Source organism: Xylocopa sonorina, chromosome 10 (assembly GCF_050948175.1).
Source record: "Xylocopa sonorina isolate GNS202 chromosome 10, iyXylSono1_principal, whole genome shotgun sequence".
Lineage (NCBI taxonomy): Eukaryota > Metazoa > Arthropoda > Insecta > Hymenoptera > Apidae > Xylocopa > Xylocopa sonorina.
Genome location: NC_135202.1, coordinates 10,537,612 through 10,563,736, shown reverse-complemented (window position 1 = coordinate 10,563,736; position 26,125 = coordinate 10,537,612). Strand labels below are relative to the sequence as shown.

The window sequence follows — 26,125 nt, the reverse complement described above, 5'->3', positions numbered from 1 at the left end:
GCGAGCGATCGACGAACAGAGATTTAATTCCCGAGAATCGTCGGACGTAACCGGTGCGGTCGCGAACTTTCGAGCGCGAGGACGAGGTGGAAGTTGACCGAAGGGGTTAGTGGGTTGTCGATATCCCGAACCGAGACAAACTGCAGTTCGGCTTTATCGGTTCGCCTAACTCGCATTATAGCACCTCATTCGTCTCTCACTTCTTTATTCGGCAACTTCCGTCGAACGATCGATGACCAACCAACATTGCCAACATCGCCAACAGCTGTTCTCGTTGATCTCTGAAAAACTTCCGGCTCTCATCTCAAATAGGCTGCTGCTCGTTAAGCGGACGCAGAGACGTTTGAAGGCGCGGCGTGGTCGACGTTTCCTTCGTGCGATCTTTGGTTTTCAGGCTCGATTCGAAGCTGAGAAAGGATCGCAGGAGTGTCTGGCTGGCGAAAATCGGTTTAATTGAAGAATAAGCGAGCATTGTGCGAACGGACGGGAGATATACGGGGATCGCGATCGAATAAACGTATATCTTGGGGCGCGAGGGCTAAGTCGGTGTATCGAGGGCATGCATCATGCGCTATCGGTGCGTCCGCGGCGCGTATAAATCGAGAATAGCTCGAAATCGTTGAGGGGTGTTGTCTCGAAGAAATATCGCGGGGAACGAATGCGAGCGTATATCCGAGAGGTAACTTCGATGGCTGGAAGGCTCGTCTCGCCGCGTTTCCGCTCGTGAAATATAACGGGGGACGCGATAAGCTTCCAGCGGAAGAATGGCCTCCGTTTCACCCTGAAATTTCCATTTCCTCGATGAGTGTTCGACCTTTGAACTTTGCTGAACCCGCGAGAAAGGTTCGGCCGCTTTTCATCCGGGTTTCGAAAAAACCCAGCGCCCACGTCGAGGCAAGTCGAGCGAGAGACCATCGTTAATTGCACCGCATCGATACGTTCGTTCGTTTGATATTCAGCGTGGGTCGTCGCGCGGATTCGACGATTCGAGGAAGATCGCGCCGCAAGATCGTCGAGGAAGTTCGCGAATCCCAGTTACCCGGTGTTCCAGCCGCTAATTCATTGTAAATTTATACAATTAACTCGGCCAACCTGACGGCCCTCCTCCACCGGATGGTAACGCGACGACAACGGCGTTCTCACGAGCCTAGTCGGCTGCAATTTACACGCTCCCTGCCAGCTCTGACCCTATAACTTTAAAACACGACGCCTCCTACGAGCCGAGCCCGATTTCCCCTGATTTCCCTCTCAGCCAGGAATTCAGTCAGGTCTCGCGAAACAAATACGCGCCCGTTCCGTCAACCGTCGCGGGTTTCGCCTCGCGAAAAAATGGAAATCCGAGGAATTCCCGTCGCGACGCGTGCCGATGGAAAATCTGAGCCGACGGGACCGATAGGGAATTCCACGGATCGTGGGCGTCGCGCGATCAAATTATTTCGCGATTAAATCGTTTTGGGAAACGGTCACGGGTGCGCGCGCGTTTGACAGCTGGCCCGGAATTGCCAACGATAATTCGCTGAATTCCTGGACGGGAACACCGGGCAACATTTAAAACTCGCATCGGGCGTCGCGGAACTTGAAATTGAATTAGAAACTTCCGCCGACGCCAGGAATAGTTTCGCGCGGCGGTGCGTTCCGCCGGTTCGATCTCCGAAGTTGGGTCGATCGCGACCGGACCGCGAAACTATATCGGGATCGTGGCTCGAAATGCGAGCTGAGAAAGCGTTTAACTCGTACACGCTGTTGGCGAACGTTCACGCGCATAGAAGCAACCGTACGACGATGGAAGAGACGAGAATCGTTCGATACGAAGAAAAACTAGGCTCGCGACAAGGTCCCGCTAAACTCCGCGAACGGATAGGGAACGAGATTCGAACGAGGTTCGAGGCGAGGCTAATTAAATTGGCCGTCTGGTCCCAGTAGACTGTAACTTCGAACGACTCGTGGATCGAGAGGTCGGCCTGGTAATTGGTAGTTCGCGTCGTCGAATGAAAACCGGAGACGTTTTGTCCGCGATCGAGCGGCTCGCGTTCGTTCGTCGCGCATAATTTCTCGCGTATTGTCGGCCGTAGGCAGGCATTGTCTCCTGGCCGACAACTACTGCTCGCGATTGCTTTGTGATCGAGGCGACAATCGAGAACACGCGACTCGGGCATCTCCTCCTCTCGCGCCTCGTACCGTTCGGATAAAGTGCCACGCTCGCTGCTTTGTCCCTGTTGCCGTTGGTAATTGTGCCGTTTCACTTCCAGTCGATCCGACGAGGGGATCGACGCGTCTGGCTAAAACGCGAGAGATCTTGACGCGTTGGCAGAGATCCGGTTAGTTAGTTAGTTAGTTAGTTAGTTAGTCAGCGACAGGGCGAGTTTCCTCGCCGGGAACCGTCTCCTCGCGTTATTAAATTAGTATCCGCTTGCGAGGACGCGTCTTCGCGAAAGATTCGCCATGGAAACCGGGGGATCCGGCGAATGGTATCACGGCCGATCTCATATCGGGAAGCTGGGATGGAAATCCAATTGAGAAGGGTCGGCGACGACGGGCAGAATCGGGTCGATCGTTGACATCGCGCGAATCGCGGGGAAGGATCGCGCGCGACCCGACCGATCGGTTGCGTGACGTATAACCATATTTCCGGCTCGCATTCAATTTCTCTATCCGTCGAATAAGCTACCGCTCAATTTTCTATCTCTGCCTTTATACCTGCGCGGAGGGGATTAACAATAGGAACGTACACACGCGTCGAGAGAATTGGTTGGTCTGCCACGAGAAAAAGGAATCGAGCTCTTCTCCCATGGAAATTTCCCGTGGAATCGACTTCGTCGAAGTGTTCGACGCTAAAAATTTCCTCTGGCCAAGCGTGGTATATGTACACTGGATCTCCATTGGTTGTTGAACGAGAAATCACCGCAGCCAGCGCGCAAGTTGAAGGATTACGCGTTTCATCCCCTCGATGAGCTCCAGCTAAACGGGCTCCTCTGCATTTGGATCGGACTGTAGATCGAGGGGCAGAGGGACGGGGAAATAACGGAAATCCGATCGACTTCTCCTTCCCCCGGACGTAAGGCCGCGTATTTTCAGTTTACAGGTAGGACCGTAAAATAATCCGTCCTCCGAGGGGAGGAGGGTGGGTCCACGAGATCGAATTTTCCAATTTCCAGCGGAGCTCGAAAAACCGACGACATAAAAGCTGATGCTCGAGCCTGCCTGGTCCGTCTCGTCCACGACGGACGAAAACAATCTCCGTCCAAGTGTTCCGCGGGCGTTTCGTTCGTTCCCATCGATCGAGGGTGGAACGAGCGTCGGATGGAAAGAAGGGACACCTGAGTGCGCGGACGTTACACGTCCCGCGGCCTACGGGGGAGGAATTCGTCCCGTGATTCAATTCCTCCGCTGCTCTTGCTCGAGAGACGTCTCCTCTCCGTTCGACTGCCGTTCCTTCATCGATCGACGCGGCATTCTCGCGAGATTACACAGCCTCGCGAGATCGAACGTGGGAGACGCGATTATTCCAGGAAGATTCAGGGAGGTTCGCGATCTCAGCGCAAACTGGGACGGTTCGAGTAACCGGCGGAAATGTCCTGGAGCCGCGGAGGCAACGATTCGGTTCACTTAGGGTAGGCCGTGGCTCGATGGAGCTTAAGAGCACTCGGTGATCTCGCGATTTTTCGAAACATGCACGCGACCTCGTTCCACCCCGTGATTTCAACCAAGTGCTTCTCGATCGACCCTCTCGATGCTCGAACGAGCCGCACGATTCTTCTTCCTCTTCAAAAAAAAAAAAAAAAACACAAAAAATACGGACTAGTCGATTTGAATCGAAGCGTGAATCTCATCCGCGGTGCGTCGCAACCGGATATCTCACGGGCAGTCTGCCCGGTGACGGACGGCCGGGAAAACACGGAATTTTCGTTGGGTCCGCAGCGATGCGTGCGAACCACGCGGTTGGCTCTACGGCCTATCGCGTTTCCGCAGGACTGAACGAAACCGCCTTAACGCGACCGTAACGAAACACGTCGCACGCGCGAACACGCCGGCAGATACCGGCGACAGACATATTCACCCCTGGGTAATACGTTAAGCGGCCTTCCACCGGAGTAAATGTACCGGGGGGTGCGTCGAGGGCGACGCGACGACGCCCGCCAACCGGTTTCAACGCTCCGCGGGACGCCATCGGTTCGAGTGTAAAGGATTCGTTATTGCGTCTCCGCGAGTCTGGCGTCTTCGAGATAAAGCAACGGCACCACGAGGACGGCGGTGTCAATTTTTTCATCCCCCTTCGCGCAAGTGGCTCGAGAAATTGAAAGAGAACACGACCGCTGCGTCGAGGCTTGGGCGAAAGCACCCACTTGGAGTGCAAACGAACGCGAAGAAGAAAGAGTACGCGAAGTCCGATCTGCATTATGTCCAACGATCGTCGTTTCCGCGCGATGCAGCCACATCTCGGGATGATCCCATCGCCCATCGCGCTTGATGGACGCTGTCGCGCGTGGAGAACGGGACGCGAGTTTATCTTAGGTTCGAAGACAAGAAGAAAACGAACGACGACAAGAGCTGCGAGAAAGTGGGTCGAACAGAGTTGGGGGGTGGAATTTTTCAACGCTGAATCGCCACTTAAGAAATTTCCATCGAATGGATTTTCAGCTGAGAAGGAGAGGGGAAGGGTCGCGTTTTAGGGGAAGAGCCGCGAGATCCAATCGCGGTACGGCTCACTTTGTAACGCGGCGAAACATGCAAATCACCCTCGCCTTGTCATGGTAATACCAGCGATACGCGGGCGTGATCGTTATTCCAACCTTGGGCCCAAAAAGTTCGCGCGGCGAACGATTAGACTCGGTGGTGGGTGTCCGCGTAAGACGGTTCGAGGAGGGAATATTAATTCGCGAGCGGCACGACAGTTTCCCTAGGGGGTTGGTCCATAGACGGTCCTTTTTGCGCCGCGTTTCAATGTTTCCGCTGGTTTTTTCGTTCTCGACCATTTTTCACCGGGATCCCGAAAGAGCTGATCGCAGGACAGGCCCGCTGACAGAACGAGCGAAAGAATGGCTCGAAGAGTGGCAAGAAGAGCGAGAGCCCGCGAGATCCTTCGAGGGGTAACGATGAAAAGAAGTAACGGAGATGTACATGGCGAAGGTTCGAGCGTGGAATGATCGAATATGACCGCTCTTGACCAACGTAGGACGTTTCACAGCGAAAAATCCTCGGAGGTCGTTTATCTTGGGGTACGATGTAAGAATCGCAAGAAAGTTTTAATTAATAATTCGCGCGATTACACGTCGCCGAATATAAACGCGGTCACTTTTAAATTCTAATTAGACGAAGAGCAGGTTCTCCTTGGCCCGTATTTAACGGTGTCGCAGGATTAAGCGTGTCCTGTAGTGCGCTTACATTTGAGTAATTAGCGAGATTGCACCGCGCGCGTACTTTGCCTAGCGTCTCCGCGTTTGCGGCGCATCGTTTGTTCAGAGAAACACGGGAGCGAGCGTCGTGTGTTGCGCGTGTGTACACACCAGGCAAGCGGAAGTGGATGCTAGTTTCACGTACCGTCGTCTCAGGTACGCACGTCGATCGACCGCGGGCCTCCGCTTTGACGGATCGATCTCGCTCGCTCGCGTCTGTTTCTGGATGGAAAATAATGAGCGTTACAGCCAGTGTCGATCTGGCGAGCGATGGAATAGGAACGATGATATCGCGAAAAGCCAACCGGTGGCCAGGGTTCCTCTATGCATATGCAGGAGCACGGGCTGTTTCCTTTTTTCGATGCGTCGCGCCGTGCATATTCATGAACGCCGCAACTGGAAAAATTCCTGTGTAATATCGAGGCTCCCACTCGGACAACGCTTCGACGAAACTCGACGAGCCCGATGAACGATGAAAATCCTCGGAAATCCCTAGCCTTTAACTCGATCGTTCTGCTCGGCAACCACCGCAGGAAAAACAGTGGGAACCGTGTCGCGCGACACGGGCCCGGCAAATGGCTCGTAAACAGCCTCGAATTACCCATCTATTCGCGATATTAAATTATACACGGTATACGTGCAAACACGAAACAGGACTGGGGTCCGCGCGGGGGTAGCGTAATCGATGCCAATTGGACCAGGATAACGCGCGTACGCGACTACTACCCCGAGCGGCGTTCTTCCTCTACGAAACGTCACGCGTGCACCATCCCCGGCCGTGCATACGCCAAGCAATTCGATTTAATGGAGGAAACTGCCGCGCCAGGCCAAAAGTAAACGTTAACAACCGCGTGCAATTTAATAAAGTATATCAACGCGGTATAAGCGCGGTATAAACGCGGTTCGATTTCGAATACGAGATTCTAGCGGCCCATCCGGTGTTTACCCTGTCTCTAGGGCAACGGAACGATACCATCGACGAAGGAGCGATGGTCCATCGAGGGGAAACGGTGGACGCGTCGCTGCGAACATTTTGCACGCTCGCAATTAACGTAATTCGCGGAGAGAAAGAGAGGGGACCGGGTGTTTCAAGGTGGCTCGTTACTCTAATCCTCTCCGGATAAGAGCTCTGACAAATGAGCCGGCTGTTTTATCTTCCACTGGTTTCGCGAACGGCGCCCGTCGTAATCGGCAGGCCGGCTGTTTTATTGCGCCGGCTGATCCCGCCGCGGGAACTTTCAGTGACGAAGAATTATCCCTCGAGAGGAAATTCCGGAAACGGATATCCAGCTATTTGGACATTTTAAGGCAGTCGATGGTATTGTGTTAAGAATTTCGAGTCGAAAGGTATCCGATAGGGGTCGAAGAGGGCTGCGAAAACTCGCGGCGAAACATCCATTAGACATCCGATATCTGTTCGAAATAAAAAGTGAAAATGGAGGGAAATATCGGACGAAAAAGTGGCAGCCACGAGCGGAGTGGTGAACGAACGCGCGCGATAAACACGGGGGTGGTAGCTGAAAGCTACGAACCGCGACCGGGTCCCCCGATTCGGCGAAATGTCTCCGCAAGTAGGGTGAAAAGTTCAGTGGGTCATAGAACGGGGGGAAACACGGTGCGGCCCCACAACGAGCCGTGTAACGAACAGCTGTGGGATCCGTTTCGAGGCGTCGGATTTCGGTGGCAGAGAGGCGGCGTATCGGCAATTAACGATCGCATAGACGCGGTTGAACGCGCTCCTTGCCGCTCGTTGATCGGTGTCTCGACCAGGGTGGACGGAGGAGGACCCGCGGGGCTCGTAAAAGTTGGCTAAAAAATACGAGGAGCACGGTGCCGCGCGTATATTTCTCGCGCGTGAGAAACGTTTCGGTAGGGGGTTGCTCCGCGCGGCAGCCAGCTTGGGGATGATGGCGTCGAGGCTGGACAAAAGTTCGACCCGGCGTCGTTTCCAACGGTAATTCTATGGACGTGAAATTGAAAAGCTCGTGAAAAGGTTGGCAGCGAGTCTTTGTACGTGTGCGAGTGTACGCGTACATAGGAATTGGGTCGGTGGTTAATTGCTTTTCGTTCATAGAAAAAAGAGAAAAAACGAGAGAAAGAGGGAGAGAGAGAGAGAATGGTCGTTTCTATAGAGATTAGAATTACCGAGAATGTTTTCAACGCGGGCAAACTCCCTGTAATAATTCATGGAGAACGGTGATTCCGAAAGGCTAATAGTTGGCTTGGTTACAAGTTTAACGAGCACGTGCGTTGCACGGCCCGTGATCGCGAACAATGGACCGTTGACGGGAACGAACCGCGTAAACAGCTTTCCTAAAAATTGTTCAAACAACTGTTCAAACATGGCGGAGCCACGCCCAACCGTCGACCTGGCTAAGCGAGCGCAACAATTGGCAAAACTACGAGAGGGAACCGCGAGATCCCGCGGAGTTTCTGTCCGCCGCGTGACGACTGAAATCGACGATCGACGTTTGCTCGATTCGTCGCGTGTACCGAAATAAAATGTAATCTTTGCCAACGACGGAGGGCGCGGAGAGGACGCGGGTGGTGTCTCCATGGGTTTCGGGGGCGAGCGCGCTGGCTCGTCCGAGGGAACGAAGCCCCACCAAAGCCTCTGCTCGTGTCACCATCGACATCCGCAGTGCCGTAGAGCTGGCGTCCGGCCAAAATCCTGCACATGCAACCCCTCTGCGGCCTGGTCTGCTGCTTAGTAAATCGGGGTTACCCGGGCTCCTAGCCGCGCGCCTCTTTATCGCGGGGATTTTCGAACGTTCCTCCATTCGGGAGCCTCCGTGGCCCGATGATTATTAGACGGGTGCCGGATTCTCTTAAACCGCTCGATGATGCCCAGGCTATTTCCGCTTCCGAGGGCTCGTAAAGACGCGTACCAGAGAGCGACCCACGGACCATCGCCTGGCCAAACACCGACCGATTTAACGTCCCCGCGACTGTTTCGCGCGGTCGTTCGACGATTTACGATACGAGGATCGTCGATGCTCGCAGATCGACTCGCGCATCGATTGAAATAAACGGAACTAGGCGGTCGTTACGTCGAATCAATGGTCAGGTGGCGGAGGGGGTTCGAAGCGAGTCGAAAGAATTTATCTCGCTCGTTCCGTGCTTCGAGCCGTCTCTTCTCTCCTCCCGGTTCTTTTTTTCGCGCGATCCGAGGAGATTCGATAGAATTAGGGATCCCCAGGTTGCATCCCCGTCGCTCCTTACCCGGCTAGGCGGGATTTACCGGAAGATTTACGACGCGGACCGATGAAAACTATTTATCTTGTAACGCCCGGCCGCGATAACGTCCCGAGGAGCGGCGTTTACGTCCAGACGTCGATCGTATCCGTCAATTTTATCTTCATCTCCGACAGTTTTTGCCGTCTCGTCGCTCGACGGTGTCAAACGAGGGAGAAAAATTACGTTGTTTGCGCGCGAAGGGATCGGACCGCGGGATCCCGCGCCCCGTCGATCCATCGCGAAACCGCCGGAAGTAGCTGGAACGCGTTAATTGCGAGCGCGACGCCGCTCGTCGTGGAATCCGCCGCGTTTCCGTCCATTTCGCGCATCAAAGTTTCACGCAGCCTTCTTCGATTCGATTCGCTACGGAACCGAGCCGCGATCGCAAATATTTAATCGAACGGTGGGAGAACGCGAAAGGTTGTCGGTGGATCTCGCCGAAACTAATTTCCCGTTCGATTATCCGCCAAAAAAAAAGGGTATCCGGTGTGTGGCATCGGAACGTGGTTGGTTATTTACGCCAAAATTCGAAGCCGCGGAATAGATCGATCGCGGAGCCACGAGTCAACCTGGTCAGGGATCGAAGGTACGCGAGACGATACTCCAGTTTCGCCTGGCCCCCGTTAATTACTCGAGTAATTTGTCCCACGTGCACATCGCGAGGTGAACGCCGGGGCATTCGTGCAACGATTACGCGAAAGAGAGCGAAAGACGCACCCTCGGGGTAAATTGAATATTTCTTGCCCCTTTGCCGAAACCCGCCGCGACTACCGGCGTTCACCAAGCGAAATTAGCATTCTGCGTTCACCCGCGCACCCACGCCTCCCCGCTAACGAACCCGAAACCTGTTACGAACCGCGGAGCACGAATAAAAACGCGCATAATCATCCCTTGCCCGCGGAACGGGGTCCCTCGAGCGAAGGGACCCGTTTGTCGTTGAAATTCGAACACCAAGGTTCGCCCAGGTTCCCTTTTCTCCTATTTCCCACGTCGTTCCGTCTTGTCGTCGGCGTGGCGTCGTTCACAAAGCTGCGGCCTCCTGCCACCCTTATCGCCGCTTCCCTAACGACTTTTTCTTGCGAATCTTCTTGCCACCGTCGTTCCCCCCTTTACGCCGACGCGACATTTCCATATCTTTCGAGGCCATCGCCGGCATTCGCCTTGTCTTCCCGCGTCCATCCTCGCATGGACAACGACAATCAACGCCCGCGACATTCCACCCCTTCTCGCATCCGCGTATCTATTTCCAGCACGGTTTTCTACGCTCCCCTCGGGAGGCGGTGTCGGTCGCAATTTTCACCCCCGAACGATGAGAGAGACAGCGACGGGACGCACTTTTCGGTAATGGAATTCGTTAGGACAAGGCGAAACAGCTGCAAGGTTCGACGCTAGGTCGAGCGGCAATTAGACCTTTCTAATCTGGATCATTGCACCCTTCGCCGTATTCTGTCTAAGCTTGTACAGCCCTCGGAACCGTCCCTTCTAATCCCGGTTATCGTGTTAGAACCGTGAATCCTTCTGCGAGGAAGTCATATGGAAATTCGCGATAACGCCACGGAATTAATCTCGTTAAACTTGCATAACGGTCATCCCCGAAATTTGTTTCGAATGCTACGATCCGATTCGATGACCGGAACTGGTCAGAAAACGAAAAAAAAAAGAGGAGAAGCTCTTCGCAAATGTGGAAAAATGTATCGCTCCGATACGAAACTGCAAAAGCTGTTGACAACGAATAATTCGGGACGTATTTGCCACTCTTCGCGCTCATTTCAAAACCACTGGGAATCGACGAGACAACCTTTAACTCCCCGACGGCAGGCCATTTTAAAAGGGAGCCAGCGAACGAAATTACAAAATTTCCACCGCGGCTAATTCGTTCCGGGATAATTACTCGACGTCGGACGAGACGCGTCGTAATTCCCGCCGCGCGACGTACGATACGCATATTTTTCTCCAGCCCGACATCGATCATCGGAGGGCAGCAACAGCTGCCACACAGTTTCCTGACTATTATGCCGGGCATACCTCGGGCATTTTTTATTCCTTCGTGGGACCGCTACGCTGCTTATCGAGGAATCTAACGTTTCAACGTATCGCGTAGCATTATTCTTTTCTTTCTTTTTTCCTCGCGGCGTTTCCTTGCACGCGACGCGGAACCTCTCGCGCTCCTAATGGCGCCACTTTTAATCACTATCAGGGAGGCTTAGTGCCTTTTCGTCGCAACGATTTACATTGGAATTCTCCGGATTACCGTAGCTAATAAATTCCGCCGGCGACGGATAATAGAACAGGTAGATGTTGCAGAAAAATAGAAAATCGTGGGCCGCACAGCTGAATTTTCAGGGAAAAGTGAGACGCGACTCGGTCCGCGCGAATATTTCCGTAGCTCACGGTAAACCCGCGAGCTCCCCCTAAACGTAAATCCCGTGCACGCCGAGCAAAAGCTGCTTGCGGCCGATTATTCGCCAGTTTCCATCCGGCGCAATAAACTTCCGCCGCTAATTTACGGATAGCAACGGGCGTCCATTGGCGCAGCTGCGCGTGCCACGCGCCTATACGGGCCGCGAATTATGAAAATAAATTCCTAGGAATCCCGCGGTATCGCGAGAATCGGCCCAACCACCGGCGAGTGGCCTCGAAACGATAAAATCCCTCCAGCGGAGACTTCCTTCGTCGTCGTAAAGTTTATCTGGCACACGGGTATATAGCAGCCGAGCGATAAAAAGGGAACGCAGGGGAGAACGCAACAGTCGTCCAAGAAGAAATTGAACGATGGTTGCAGGAGGAGGAGGAGGAGGAAAAAAAAAAAGGATCGAGTGGACGATCGTAATTCCTCGGCGGTTATTGCATCGAAAATCGAACCGTGACGTTACTCGTTGGTACTCGCGACGAGGTTACTCGCGATGCTGTAAAACCACCGACCGATCGAGCGCTCGTGATCGAGCGCGAAGGGCGTTTCTAGCGAATTCTAACGTATGGCGTCGCGTTCGAGACCACTTCCGTCTGGACTGGTCAGCGGGCGGGATTTTTTTTTCGGCGACGGAGAATAGAGGCGAAGAATAGAGGTGAGCGATCGTCGGCGGAAAGGGGTTGGCGGAAACGGGCGCTGGACGTGGATACGCGGTGCTTTATGATCACGGATATATTCCATTTTCGTCTTGAACCACTTTATCCGGCTCGTGGAAGGCCGGCTAAGTACATTTGATTGTAAGCTGCCCGGGCTGGTTTAAGGCTGATTTACAGTAAAATGGTGGGTGGCGTGGTTCGCGCGCACGTGACCGGACTCGGAGGAATCTATTGGCGGGCGCTAAGCTGCTGTTAGTTCCGCGGTGGCTTCGGCTCTTTTTATTTCCGGCCGTCTATCCGGGATCCCAGCCACACTTTTACCTCCCACTCCGGTTTATCCGTCGTGGCACAGATGGGAAGGCGGACACCGGAGGGTGGTAGCGTCTTTCCAGCTTCTCTAAATATCCGCAAGCTTTATCTCTTCCACTCCCGTTGCTTCCTCGGTCCGGTGATTCTTCCCTTTCGTCCATTCAGACCGACCCGCCCGGTTAGCTTGCCTCGAGAATTCTCTCTCGCTCTCTTTCTCTCCCCCTTTTGGCCACTGCAGTTCCGTCGAGCGTACAATTTCCCCGCTTCCGACTTCCCTTTATTTACCTTTCCACCTTGGTTCCTCTGTCCGTTCCCGTTTTCCACCCCCGCGGTGCACGCGCGCGCCTCTTAAACACTGCCTTTGTCCGTCGTTCCTCTGACCATCCCCACCTCCGCTCGAGCCGCGTTCGATTCCAGGCTAAAAGAGTTCCCATCGGGTATGAAAGCGTCGGGAAACCAGTTCCTTGCTCGCCGATCCGCGGCCTTTACCTTCGTTTTTCTTGCCGCCGGTTCACCCCGTTTGCTTGCTCACCTGTTTCTCGGCCCTCCACGCGGCCTCGATTCAACCGCGAGCGCGGCTAAATCGATCCCCGCGCCGGGGTACGAGAAGTCGGCGAGTATATAGGAGACGCGAGGGAAGAAAGGAGGCGAAAATGAAATGGGTTCCAGCCGGGAAAAAGAGAGGCCACGGCAATTAGGCGGTCGATTCAACCTTCCCGAGGAAGGATCATCCCGGCACAATGTGGAAACGCTCGACGCGAAATTAAATGACTGCCTCTATTTAGACGGGGGATGGAACAAATTGCTTCCACCAAGACCCACGGAGACCCATGGACACCCGGCCAATAAGGCTATCCGTCGATCGGTGATTGGATTATGCCGCGCTCGGTTTGCATGCGCGCGTCTTCGCGTGGAGATCCGAGGGACGATGTATCGAATGAATTTTTTGCAATTTTCTTCTCTCTCGCGCCTGGTACGCTTGTAAGCCGCGATTATAGGGCTCGCAGGGGTTGCGAATGTCGAAATAGTCGGAGGGACGGCTGAATTGGATTCCCGAGGAATAGAATCGCGAGGAACGACGTGCGATCAAGGGAAACAATCGAACGTAAATGCAGACTAATGGGATTCGCACGGTGTAGACGCGCGTATTTTTCGAGGGGGTTGCGCCTCGTTTAACTGAATTGTTGCTCCCGTACGCTACATCCTGGACACGGGCGCGGAACGGTGTACGCGAGACACCTTATCTACCAGCCGTACGTTCGAGTTAAGCTTCACCCGACGTCGCGACGCGTAGATCGTCGTTCGGGGTTAATTCGCCGATATTAATGCCGGGAACGGCGCAACTTTACGAGGCCCCCCTGAACCGGGTGGGGAACAAACAAAGACCGGTTGAATACTTAAAAAGGGGGCGGGAACACCCCCGTTCGTTTCACACTTTGCATTTATTATTACGCAGTCCTTTGTGCGTCTTGCCGGGGAATTCGAGCAGTGAATGAGAACGGCGCTATTCGTGCGATTCAGTGCCGCGAATGTTAACCTCGGTGTACCCGTTAATTGCACCGTACGGACGTCGTCTATCATCGCGTTTAATTGAAAAGACATGTCGAACGCAATAGTCGCGCTCTGGTGCCCTTCTCGCGGATCACGCGCGATCTTTTCGATTATATTTCGAGTGCGCGCAAGTTGTTCGTCGGTAGAAAAGTCATCCACGTGGTTCCGGTGACCACTTTCGAAGAGCCTTTTCGAAGAGCCGTCCCGCGTCTAACCAAGCATCCTCGGACGTCTCGAACGAGGAGACGAGAATTCGTGAGAACCAGACACGGAAACGACAAGGGAAAAGCAATCGAAATGCAAAGTAGAACGGACGCGGAAGAAGGGCGGCTCGATCGTCTCAATACAGTCGTGTCGGCCTCGCTGTAAAGTTGTTCTTAAAGTATTCCCATATCGCCGGCCGTTGGTATGCCAATATACCGGAGTCCCGAGGCTTTGTCGCCCCCATCTCCAGCCCTCATCGACCCCGGCAGTCGTAGACCGTCTCCCAGGAACCCGTACGCATACCCGGTTTCGCACGTGGCGGTATGTCTGCATACCATCGAGATAATGATTGGCAGCAGGACTGCCTGGAGTTCGACCAGGACGACGACGACGATCCACGGCGATTCGTGCCCGGGCTGACGGCCCATCCCTACCTCCGCCCTCCGGACGATATTAAACCGAATTACTGGAGAGTCTCCGTGATTACCACCCGTGATCCACCTGATATTCGGTTCGAGCAAAAATGCGACTCGACACCGATCGTGAACGTTCGATCGCTGCACCCGCCTACGTACATGCGTTACGATCCCCCGAGTATTTGCCGAATCAATGAGATTTCAAAGCCTACCCCGCGTCGACTGGTTGGAAACGTTTCTCGTATCAACCTTGCTCTCGATCGAGAATAATACAGCTCTCTAACCCCCATGTTCTCGCCACGTTTTGGTATTTATCTTAACCGGTTACGTGTACTCTCAAGTTTCTGAATAGCGCGTAACCCAAAGGGTAGTCCAAGATATTCGACTTGGAGCCCATGAATAACACCCGGAACCGCTTCTTCGACGGTCGTGGGAACGAGAGAATTCATCGTGTCGCGGCAATACGCTGAGAAGTCGTCCAGTGGTTTACGGTGGTTTCGGATGGTGGACGGAAAGGCGCGTCAGTAATGTGCCGATGTTCGTACGCTCGCGCGGATCTTAATGGTCCGGCTGGCGGTAATTAGAGATAATTGCTTCGGTAATGGGTAACGTCTCGGTGAACGGGAACGGAAGCCGATTGAAATCTCGTGACAAGCGTCCTCCGGCACTTTTGTCGTCGCTGGCAAATATTTGGCGCTGCCGCGTCCGGCGAGGCACGTCTGTAATTCGCGTGTCCGAGCCATCTTGCGTTGATTGCGTCCGAGTGTGTTTGCAACGGCCGACGAGCAAGTCCATCGCCGCGTCCCTGCCGTTTAGTATTCCGAAACGCTGGATTACCAACGTGCTCCATCAACGCGTCTATCGTTATTAACGTCCGCAATTACCGAAACGGCTTAATATACTCTATCACGCGAAATTATCTCGTTAACGGGACAGGATTGCGATAGAATCCGACGAGCCTCTTCCGAAGAGACGGACGCTCTCACCGAGCGCCTGTAACCGCGTGGTTGTTGCCTCTCTTTTCCGTTTTCATCCCCTCCGCGGTGGCTATTTTTCGGATGGAAAGGGCATGGTAGCGGGCGCGCGCGCGCGCGCCATTATTCAAACAGACAAATTCTGACAGAGTGAAACGGTGCTCGTGTTTCGAGCACCCCTTGACAGCGTGGCCCAATCAATCGAGCGAAATTGAACGGTTGGCCAGAGGGACGCGCGGCGGGCCCGTGTACTTTCAATCCGCGGAACGCAATCGAAATCGATATGTTTCACGCGAGCCTAGTCGCGCTTCAACCCCCGCTCACGAGTGTACGCTCCCAACGGATCGCGTGACTCTTATCGTCGATTCCTGCGTGCACGCCAAACCGAGGAACGTTTAAGGTGCGCGCTCGTCGACGAGATCGGTTCGTCGCTCCGACGATTACAGTGTCTTGCATGGTATCGATCCACGTGTCGGAGGAGCTGGACCAAAGGCGACATCGATACCGTTGACCAACGGTATCCGTGACTCTCCGTCCCTCGCGGAGTCTCGATAACCGAGTACTATTCGATGTCGGGACGGGAAAATGAATTTATAGAGGCTGGCGGACATTTTCACTCGATCGACGATGCGTTTTTTATCGAGTCCGACAGATTGGATCTTGCCGTTCTTGTTACTCCGAAAGCCCGCGCTTCATAATCGATTCAACGACGAATCCGGTCGCATTAATATTCATGACCGCACGTATACGCGTATATATTTTTAATCACTTTCGATATTCACCGGGTGCCCGCAGCTATCGCATTTTTCAGCGAAATTACCTTCCTCCTCGGTGCGGGGTCGATAAATTTATTTTTGTTCTACCCGCGTCCACGCCATCTTTCTCCCAACCCCCGTCCACCTTCCGCGCGGTCCATTTTCAGTGCGCGACAGATTTTCAAATATTCAATCCAACCGAGGCGACTCCGCAGCGCGATTACGCGGTCGATCAATCGAAAAATTCATCGCGTTAAACGCTGCTGGCCGAGCGGATTTCTCTGCCCGGCGTGAAGCCGAGCGTATCGATAACCGTATATCGCGTTCGAGCGTGGACGAATTTAGCCTCGTTCTGTTCGTTAAATCTAAAAAGCCCCGCGCTCGCGCCGTTTCGAAATTTACGAGCGTCCTCTCCGTGGACACGCACGCGAGAATCACGGCGATGAAACGCGCTCGTGAAAAGTTGACCGGCGACAAGTCGAACGGGGGTGCGCAAGGGGCTGGAGGATCTCTGGGCGAATCGGTAACCGGACGGTGCCAGGGCCACCGTGTTAGGTTACTTGTTTACTCCCGAGTGCCGTGCCCGATGCATTATTCAACGGGTGTTCGTATTTATCAAGCCGATAGCCGAGCGCGCGTACGTGGCGCGCGAGAAGCACGTCAGCGCGGGGGTGGTCGCCGTAAACAGGTGAGAGATCGCCTCGACGGTTCTTCTCGATCTCGCGGCGCACCCCAGAGGGAAAGTGGATTGCCGATGTTTATGGATTCGGACGCCTTCCGCCCTCGGCCTTTCCGGTCGCACGGATTGCGCGCCATAAGTCAGCGTGACGGTTCGCTGGTTTACTCTCGCGAGTACCACGGGAGGATCCTCTTTTTCACGTTAAACGGTTCCGCTCGTTCGCTGAATTTCATGCTACTTTGATTCGCTGAGAAACTGGCCGAACGATTCACGGTAGAATTCTCCGCCGCGACACTCGGAAATAATAAGGGTGGCAGGGTTTGCGATGGCCGCGTGAAAAGCTCCGATGAATCTTCGAGACCTCTGGGTGTATGCCTGGAAGATGAAGGGCGCGCGTCCCTCTCGCTCTCGATCTCTGTCAAGCTTCTATCCTATGCAGAACGCGGATGGTTCGAGGGTAGGGTGAAGTGGCCGAGGACGGAGGGTACGGGGGTGCCGGTGGACTGGAATAGGTAGAGAGAAGAGATGTACGAGTGGTACAAGCCGAGATAGAGGCGAACAATGAACGAGAAGCCAGACAATGAGCGAGTGAATCGAGACGAAGGTGGATGGAATGGGTTGGCGGAGGGTGGTAGCAAAGGGCAAGTTCGATGGGGGATCGTAGGCTCCGATAAAGCCAGTCGAAATAGGAGGAAAGCCGCGGCGGCCCTCGAATCGGTCCTCTCGGACGAACGCCGCGCGCGTCTTACCTTCCTACCTGCTGCTGCTGCTGCTGCTGCTGCTGCTGCTGCTGCTGCTACATTAATGGCGCGGAGGTCCTCAGTCCTATTAACTGCGAACCGCAACTAGACCGGCTTCTAAGTACGGCCAATAAATTATATCGCTCATTAAGCGGGTCTCGCACGCGGGAATATTCCTTAATGGCTTCCCGGTGGTACGCGGAACGCGTGCATTCCAAGACGCTTTCGCGCTCGCTAATTGCAATTTCGTTTGAGTGCAAGAATCGCGTCCTACCCCCGCGGCCTGTCCCATCCGGTGGCCGGACCCATCCGCGACCCCCGCCCTCGGAAATTTCCTATCCGGACTTACGTTTCTATTTCACTTGCATGAGGGGGGAACAATAGCCGGAATTGAACGCGATGAAACGCGCTTCGAGCGAATTGTTATCAGTGACCGGGGCAGCTCTTTCAACGCCGGCTTTTTCAAACATTGGATCCGGACAAATTGAATGGACTTCCCGTGGGAACGATCCGTAAGAATGGTATTTTTTTTCTTCCTTCTCTATCCACCCGCCGCCTGGCTAGTTAATACCTGCCGGCATTAACACCTCCCGATGGTGGACGAAACGATCTCTCTCTCTCTCTCTCTCGAAGCAACGAATTCTGACCCACATTCGATAACCCGTGATAACCCCGCGGTTAATTAGATCGCGAACGCGAAAAGACAAGGGGTGCGATCGTCGCCGTCGAAGGGCGGCGACGTTCGTTCGTTCGTTTCTGACCCAGTGTCGTCGGTTAGGTCGTCGGAAAGGTGAGCAATGACGCAGCTGGTCCCGCAGGCGCGCAGGTTCTCGATCACGCGTGGGCCGATTTCCTGGAGGCGCGAGAGGACCGATCTCGCCCCGGTTCCGGGTAGTCCCGTGGAAGTATCGGGCTAGGAAAGGGCGTACGAGAGGGTGGCAGGGTGGGAAAGGGTGCGAAAGGGGGTTAGAGAGAAGCGTTTCCAGATGGGGGGAGAGCAACATTTTTCTACCCCTCTCTGTCGGTGGTACTCCTTCCGAAGCATCGTGGGAAGCACGCCCACCGAGGGCGAGGTGGTGGGGAACTCGGTTCTTGATAGGGGACGGCGACGGTGCTGGCGTCGGCGGTGGTGGTGGCGGCGGGTGTAGTGGTGGTGGTCGACGTCGGTGCTGGCAAGTGAAGTCTGACCGATACGGCGCCAGTACTACTGTCGCCAGCATCACGAGCGCAGCCACGAGGCCGAGTCATGGACATACTGGGTATGTCCGCTAGAAAGCCAAGCATGCACTACTTAGCCTCTTCACTTGCTCTTGTTGATTCCTCGCGGACGCTCCGGTGCGCCACGTATATACGCAACGACGATACGCCACGACCCGCAACGAGTCGCGCGGTTCCGCACCTTCCCTCTCGTACACGACGACACGCGTATCGATCCATCGATCGTAGGGAACGCGAACGATAACGGAGCTGGAGCCTGTCCCATCGCGTACCATCTGCGTTGCGCCACGACGCGCCTACGTTCGTCTTTATTTTTACATTCATTGTCGCTTCGCATCGCGAGAGAGAGGGCTACGTGTGAAAATTGTCGATCGCTTGGCCGCGGCAACGGGACTGGCTCCAGGGTGGCGCGCCACGCAGCACCACGTTACACCTGCCCCCGTAGCAGCGAACCGAATCAGGTATTGTTCACATCAAGCATAATCTCTCTTTGTCTTTCTCTCTTCTCTCTTTCTCTCTGTCTTTTCATTTATTTCATCTTTTTTTTCCTCTTTTTTTTGCCACACGTACGGACGAGCGATCTCTGTTTTCGTTCTAATCTCCTCGGGGATTTCGCAATTGTTTCCATCCTAATCTCTGTGTTTCTCGACTTTGTTTCCCCTCAGTTCGTTCGAAAGATTGCCCGTATCGTTTAAATCCGATGTAACTCTGTGTATGTGTGCGTTTTTGCATTGGGCGTGTGCTTGCGTCGCTTCGATCCCACACGTACCGCTCTGTACATTTATGCTAAATACGTGCAAATACTTCCTGGCCGTACGTTGCATACGATTAGGAATAACACGGCCCCATGTCCCGCCCCATCTTCGCCCGCGTCGACCCTGTTCAAACGCCACGCGATCGTTCCAACGAGACGCAAAACTGCACTGCGGATGCTTGAACCGCTAAGGAAAATCCGTGCCGCGTACGCAGCTCGCGGCCGATAAGCGTCAAGCCTTAATTGGACCGATACTCACCGCGACCGTCGACTTAACGCGCCTCGAATTAACTCGTCGGATTGACCCGACTTCGCCGATTAAAACGATTTCTCGTAGTCTCGACGTCCGTTTTATACTTGGCGCTCGCTAAACCGCGAAGGCGAAATTCAGAACGATCCTTTTATTCGTTTCTAGAGGCGAGGGGAAAAAGAGAAAAGTTGAATGTGTCCCGATGGAACACAGGCGTCTGCAGTAACATCCTAGTTGCGAAAGTTTGCTCGTTACCGTCTTCGCAACCGTCTCAAAATGCATTCAATTTCCATCGAATATATTCAAAGCTCGCGAGCCAGGCGAATGGAGAAAAAAAAAAAAAATAGGAGAGAAGAAAAAAAAGTCAACGACGCTGTTTAGGGAAGTTCCTGGGAGTTTCACCCTGGTATAAATTCGTGCCACGCCAGGCGCCCTCTTTATCTCTGTAAAATTAAAAAAGATCGGTGTGCCGCGATGTGTATACCCTCGGCTGCGGTCTTCCCGTTCCCCCGCCACCCGGAAAAGGCCTGGCAAAAGGGAGCGCACTTTTAAGCGCGGCCTTTCGAGCGAACGGAATCCAAAGGTGCGTTGAAACGAATTCGTTAGAGGCGAACCCTCTCATGCGTCAAAACAGACCCCCAAAGGCTGCGCCGCGGCCTAAAATTTCCTCTTGGCGAACTTTCGAGGCTCGTCCTCGCGTTCGAGAAAGCTTCGATTACGGGAGACTGCCCTCGAGAGTTTTCTATGTTTACGCGTGCAATTGCTCGTGACAACTCGACGTAGCAGTCGTCGTCGTTGTCGTTGTCGTTGTCGTTGTGAAGGCAATGTTACCGTCCTCGACGTTTCCTTTACCTGAAAACGTTCTCTCCCCCCCCCCCCCCTCTCTCTCTCTCTCTCTCCCCTGGGCCACTCCCATTTTCGTGCTCCCCTTGTGTTTCGCAAATGTACATATATTGTATACGTATAAGTGCTCTCCAACGTGTCTGCCTGCATGCGACGTTCGTGATTCCACTCTGGAGTACTACTCTCCACTGTTTTTCTTTCGAGCATCGAAATTTCCATTCCATTGGACCAGTGCTCGAAAAGTTGCCTCTACTCTAACCGAGACCGTGGCATAATACGCGGCATTATCGCCCGTTAGAACTTCTCTTTGGATTTTCCGTTGAACCGCGCGGAGAGATCGCGATCCAACAACAGCCGGACGATTCCTCCAACGAGGGGACCCGTGCCTCGGCTCTCGATGATCCCAGATTACCCGTCATTCGTCTCCGTCGCTCAAGCAGCCACGAAAACGCGGCTGGTTCCCGCTCGAATCAATACGTTACAACGAGTCGTAAATAACGCGACGACAACCCCCGGCCAATATCCATCCGTTTGTTCCTGGCCGTGCGCTCGATCGGCTAACACGGCGTGCGTCGACGTTCTAACGCCTTGTAAATTATTGCCAGCCTCGCGTCTAGAAGCGTGTTCGCGCGATAAACGCGGCGTTCTGAGCACGGGCGACAAGAACGAGGGTGGATCGCGGCAGGGAAATGAGAATATTTACAATCGACAGCGAGAGAGAAGATCATCGATCGCGATGGGGTGCGTCAGGGTGCGTTGGAGCGCGTTGCGCGGGATGGCGCAGCCCGGTTCGTACAATTTTCGCTTGTTCGACGAAACTGGTCACGTAACGAGCGCGAATATATGCGCGGGAGGCAGACGCGCGAAATCGATTGTCCGCGCGGCCGAAAGAGTCCGCGAAAAACGTGACCGGCCGTGAACCGAGGTCCGTTTCGGGGGAAATTAACTTTAGGGGGCAGCCCTTCGAGGATCGGCTTCTCATTATCCACAGCAGATCGCTTCGCTTCCGAGGAGTACACGCTCGAACGTATCGGGGTGAATTTCGAAGACACGCCCCTCGAGAAAGGGAAAAATTACACAACTGGCTCTCGATAGAGCTGGTCCACGGTCTACCTACAGACTCCTTGAGAGATTAATTGTTATGCTCCGGCTAAACCGTTTACGGCGATGCAATTTTTCTGCCCGGAGCGCGCTGTAATGCGAATTTATGCCACTCCGGTCCTGTGAATCACGTATACGACGCAGCGAGCTCGGTTTCTCAGTCGCTGGATATTTTTATGGGATCTATCTCATCCTTTAAAAGTGCTGCGCTGAAACTTTTATAATTCCGATATCCGCCTCTGAATCGCGATACCTGTTTGCGCGCAAACTATATTAACAAGATTCGATTTACTTTCGAAGGATCGATGGAAGAAAAAAAAAAGAGGGAAGATAGACTCGCGTGGAACGGAATCGAAGTTGTAAACGGCGAGACGAAATCAATGGCGGATACGATTAATTGCCGATCAGTGGCAGCCTCCGGTTCGAACTTTAACCACGTTTCGATATCGAGATTCAAATTCAGCTCGCGGGCCAGATTGTCCGGCGCCTGCTCCGCGTAGCTATATAGAGCGACGGAGTTAGACACTCTTGCCCGTTCCCAACCCATCCACCGAACAATGTTATCCGTAGTGGATTTAATTGGGATCGCGTCGAAGACGGACGGGAGTGGGTGCGCGCGAGCGCGTTCCTATCAACCCTGCACACCCCCAAGACCAGCAACCGTCGACCGCGTTTATTCCCAGAAATCGCTCCATTATCCTGGACAATGCCACGTTTCTTTTCATTCGCGAATCTAATGAAACTATTCGTCGAGCGATACAAATAGCTCGTCGAGAAATTAACCCGTCGTTCATCCCTTATCGAGCCGGTTAATTCATCCGCGAACAATCGAACCGGCGGAATTAACGGGCCGGGAATTATATCCTCGCGGCCTGGGCCGTTTTTTATCGCTTCGGACCGACGTTAAACGAAACGATTCGCGTGCTGTAATAAAGGATACTCGGACGCGCTCGACGTTTCATTTTTTGAATTTATCGAGAACTCGCGGGGCTTGGATTTTGCGACTGACGTATCGGTAAACGAGAGAAAAAAAAAAATAATCCGTTCGTTTGAACCGATAGTTTCGAGCGCGTGTAATTTAATTGTTTTAACGAACATCGACGAGGCGAGACTCGGGGAATATGGGACGGTTTATTCGTTCGACGGTGCGAGAGATTACTCGGTAAACGTATCCTTTCGTATTCCTTGGCTTCTCGCGCCGCTTCATCCCCCGCCGTGAAAACTCCAAGCCGATAATAGGAGGGATTTTGACGAAAACTCGGCTACGCGGGTGGATGCGCGATCTCGCTAATCCCAGAGTTAATATCTGCCTCACCTATGCGCGGTCACGAATGCGATCTCTATAAGCTACAATTTTTCGAGCGCGTCGAACGTCCCCCAACCCTCGACGCGTATTCGTCACGCGTTTGGTAATCACTTTTTATTCTTTTTTTTTTAAGTCGCGAAATGTTTTATCGTGACGAACGCCTACCGTTGCCGTAGCTTGGCCTCGTCGATCTGCGATCGCTCTGCAAGTATCCCCCATCCAGGCTGTGATCCTGAAACTGTAATGCAAAGCAAACGTTACGGTCGCTGTATCGAAAGTTTAGAATCGATTAAAAAGATACTCCACATATTGACGCGAGAAAATTATAAACGCGGTTTTATGGCGTGACTTTGGCGTTCACCGAAGAATAATCAGAGGACAACAGAGGCATGCTAATTAGCTGGTCCCAGGGTGGGCGGCGTCGCGTAGGCCCGCGTGCTGCGGCGGTCCTTGGATTTCGGGATAATTAATGACCGGACGACGGCCTGACACGCGAAAAGCCGACCGTCATCGACGACCGTCCACTCTGAATCGGAACTAATTTCGTTCCGCCGACAATAACGGCTAATTACACGGGAAAAAATCGACAGCGTCGAACCGCTGCGACGGAATGCTTCGTTAACGAGCCCAAGATTGATGCGCATAATTTCAGACGGCAGGCGGAACGATCGACAAGAACCGGCTAACGAACAGAGAATCGACAGGATACGCGAGCGTGGTTTCAAAGCGGCGAGTTTGAACGTGATCGAGCGGCCACCGCCGATCGAAGCCAACGATCCAGCGTAATTCGCAATTAGATTCGCGGTCGGAGGGACGCCTCTCGATCGGCGTCTCGAAACCGTCGGCTGGCTTTTCGACGGTGGCTCGTCGCACCAGCCCAGATCCGCGGGTGTATTCGGTCACGTGCGTGCCGGAACGTGCAATTAGAATCGGCCGATCGTTAGATCGAACCAACCCGATAGCGTTCACGCGATAGAACTCGGAACTATACAATTAATCCTGGAACGCGAGGATTATCCCTATCCCGACGCGGTAGTAATTCTCCCTGTATTTTGCCCGCGGCTGCTCGCCGGAAACCAGTGCTTATCGTGCCTGGAACCGTTCGTACCGGTCAGGAATAATTCGAAAAGAACACCGACCCGAGTAGAGTTACTCCTCGATTCTCCTCTCTCTCTCTCGACTCGTCTCGGTTCTAACGACCGTGAGAAATTCCGAGTTTCAACCCCTTCTCGAAATTCCTATCGACCTTGTCGGTCGGCTCGCAGCGGGAAAGCCAACGGAAACGTACAGCCGGCTAATTCGTATTCAAGGATCGATGCCCGATCAGGCGGTATGCGAACCCAGCGTCACGTGTCAGATCTCGAGCTGAACTGCTGAGGTTTCCCTTCGACCGACCTCGACGGTTATGCGTCACAAAAACTAGAGTCTTTACGTGCACAAGCTGGCCTACTTCGGCTGCTTCTCCCACCGAACGGTCGGAGCTTCAAGCGTTGCTCTCGCAAAAGAGAGACCCTCCACACGTCAGCGGTTCCCAAGTCTTCGTTTCGGCCCGCTGGCGAAAGGAGAGCGAGGAATTACTTCCTCTCCCCCGCTCGAGGTTCGAGCGCAACCCTGTCCCGCCGCAGGGGGATGGAAAAAAGAAGTCTTTCGTTCAAAAGACACGGTTTCGCATCTTGATACGAAACGACGGCGATTAGAATGAAATATGACTCGGCAAATTTCATATATTCAACGGGGACGTGTTATTACGACGTATAAGGGAAACGATCGTTTCGCTCTTACAAAGTACTCTCCATCGTTCCGAGCATTGTTCCCTCTGTAGAAGGCTAGAGTGTTCGTTTCGTACGCTGTTAACCACTGGCCTGCCGTGTGACCTGTATTTTTTTAACGACGCCTCGCGTCGCGATAAGCTGTGGCTGCTTGAACACACCTCGGGATCCGGGGTGAAAAGCTCCGACGAAAATGAATCAATCCCAGCCCGGCGACACACGCGTGACTCTCGCCGATCAGTCGCGGGGCGGGTTTCGCGACGCGTCCCTTTAATAGTCCGTTGCTTTTTCAGCCAGCCGTTACGCGCTTCGAACAGCCGCTTAAAGGATTTAAAATGCTAATAGACGCGATCCACCCTCTGCCCGGAGTTAACTTTAAGTTAACTACGGGCTAAGCTCCTTACCGATAAGTTCGTTAGCTGTGGCTAATAAAACATTCACGTTGGCTCGCGCCCCGTTCATCCCGAGGAATAAAAGGATACAGGCTTGTCCGTTAATTACCCTTTACACGGCTCATTAGTCGCCGGTTAATCGGGGCTCCGATAAATAAATCGAAGGACCGGTTACGACGTTAAGTCGAGGCTTGTTCTATAAATGTTCCATTTCACCGTTTCTTTTGTGTGTTCCCGGGCGAAGATTCCTTAGAAGTCCTCGTTATGTTCGTAATTTAAATGCAGAACAGAGGCGAGCTCGTAATAGGTTTCTTCGGGGAGTAGCTAGGGAAATTTCTCTTTGCCCGGTGGTCGTAAAGAGTGGCCCCACCCACCGGCTACCCCTTCGATTCTTCCTCGAAATGAAGTAGACGCCGCACACACGCTAGGATCGTGCATTTCCGCGTACATATTTGGAACAGCGCTGTATAATCGAGCGATTCGTACGATCGACGTCCGAGAGGGTAACGACGACGAAACCTGGCTGGGAACACCTTCGACGGCGAGCGTCGAGTGTTAGCTTCTTCGCAGAGGCCTGAGCTCGACGTTGGTCAGCCAGATGCTTGACCTACTCGCGCCTCGAGCCTGCACACTCGAGCTTTATCGGTGACAAGGTCGAGGAACGTGTCGACGTCTCTCTCCCGATTACTGACACGCTTTTTCAACCCGTTCTACGGCTACCGGAGTCACGAGTAGCCCCGCGTGGCCTTACGTATCGCGTGCCACTGCATCGACCGGCCTTATCTCACGGCGGGTCCGACGAAAACGGCACGGAAACAGCGAACCCTGACTAACGTTTCCACGGAGACATTTAAAACGCCAGATGCACGAGGGGCGAGCCACCGTTTTCCTTACGTGCATCTAGGTTGTTGTTCGACCCAGTTTCGACGCTGGTTTACGAGAATTATCCGTCTCGAAGAACAGGTGGGATGCGCTTAGCGAAGCCACGAGTTCGATCGATCAGTCCTAGTCCGAGAATATTCGAAGCCTAATTTTAAAGAACCCTTGACAAAGTTCGCGCGACAAACAAGAGAGAGAGAGAGAGAGAGTGAGAGAGAAAAGTGAGAAGGAAACGCTGTTGATTGACATCGAGTCTCCGGTTAATTAGCTCGAAGCGATCCCTCGTGTC

At 53.6% G+C, this 26,125-nt stretch overlaps 1 protein-coding gene across 2 annotated transcripts in view; it reads left to right on the top strand.

Annotated features, from left to right (window-relative positions):
* Cpx (synaptic transmission protein complexin) overlaps positions 1-26,125 on the top strand; it is a 181,074-nt gene that overhangs the window by 123,080 nt on the left and 31,869 nt on the right. Inside the window, exon 1 of one of the 2 annotated variants that reach the window (XM_076903443.1) lies at positions 18,439-18,583. The exons of the other annotated variant lie outside the window; for it this stretch is intronic. Within the exon in view, the coding sequence (XP_076759558.1) occupies positions 18,571-18,583 (13 nt within the window). The 5' untranslated portion in view covers positions 18,439-18,570. Of the gene's footprint in view, positions 1-18,438; positions 18,584-26,125 lie in introns of those variants that run through there. 2 annotated transcript variants of the gene reach the window in all.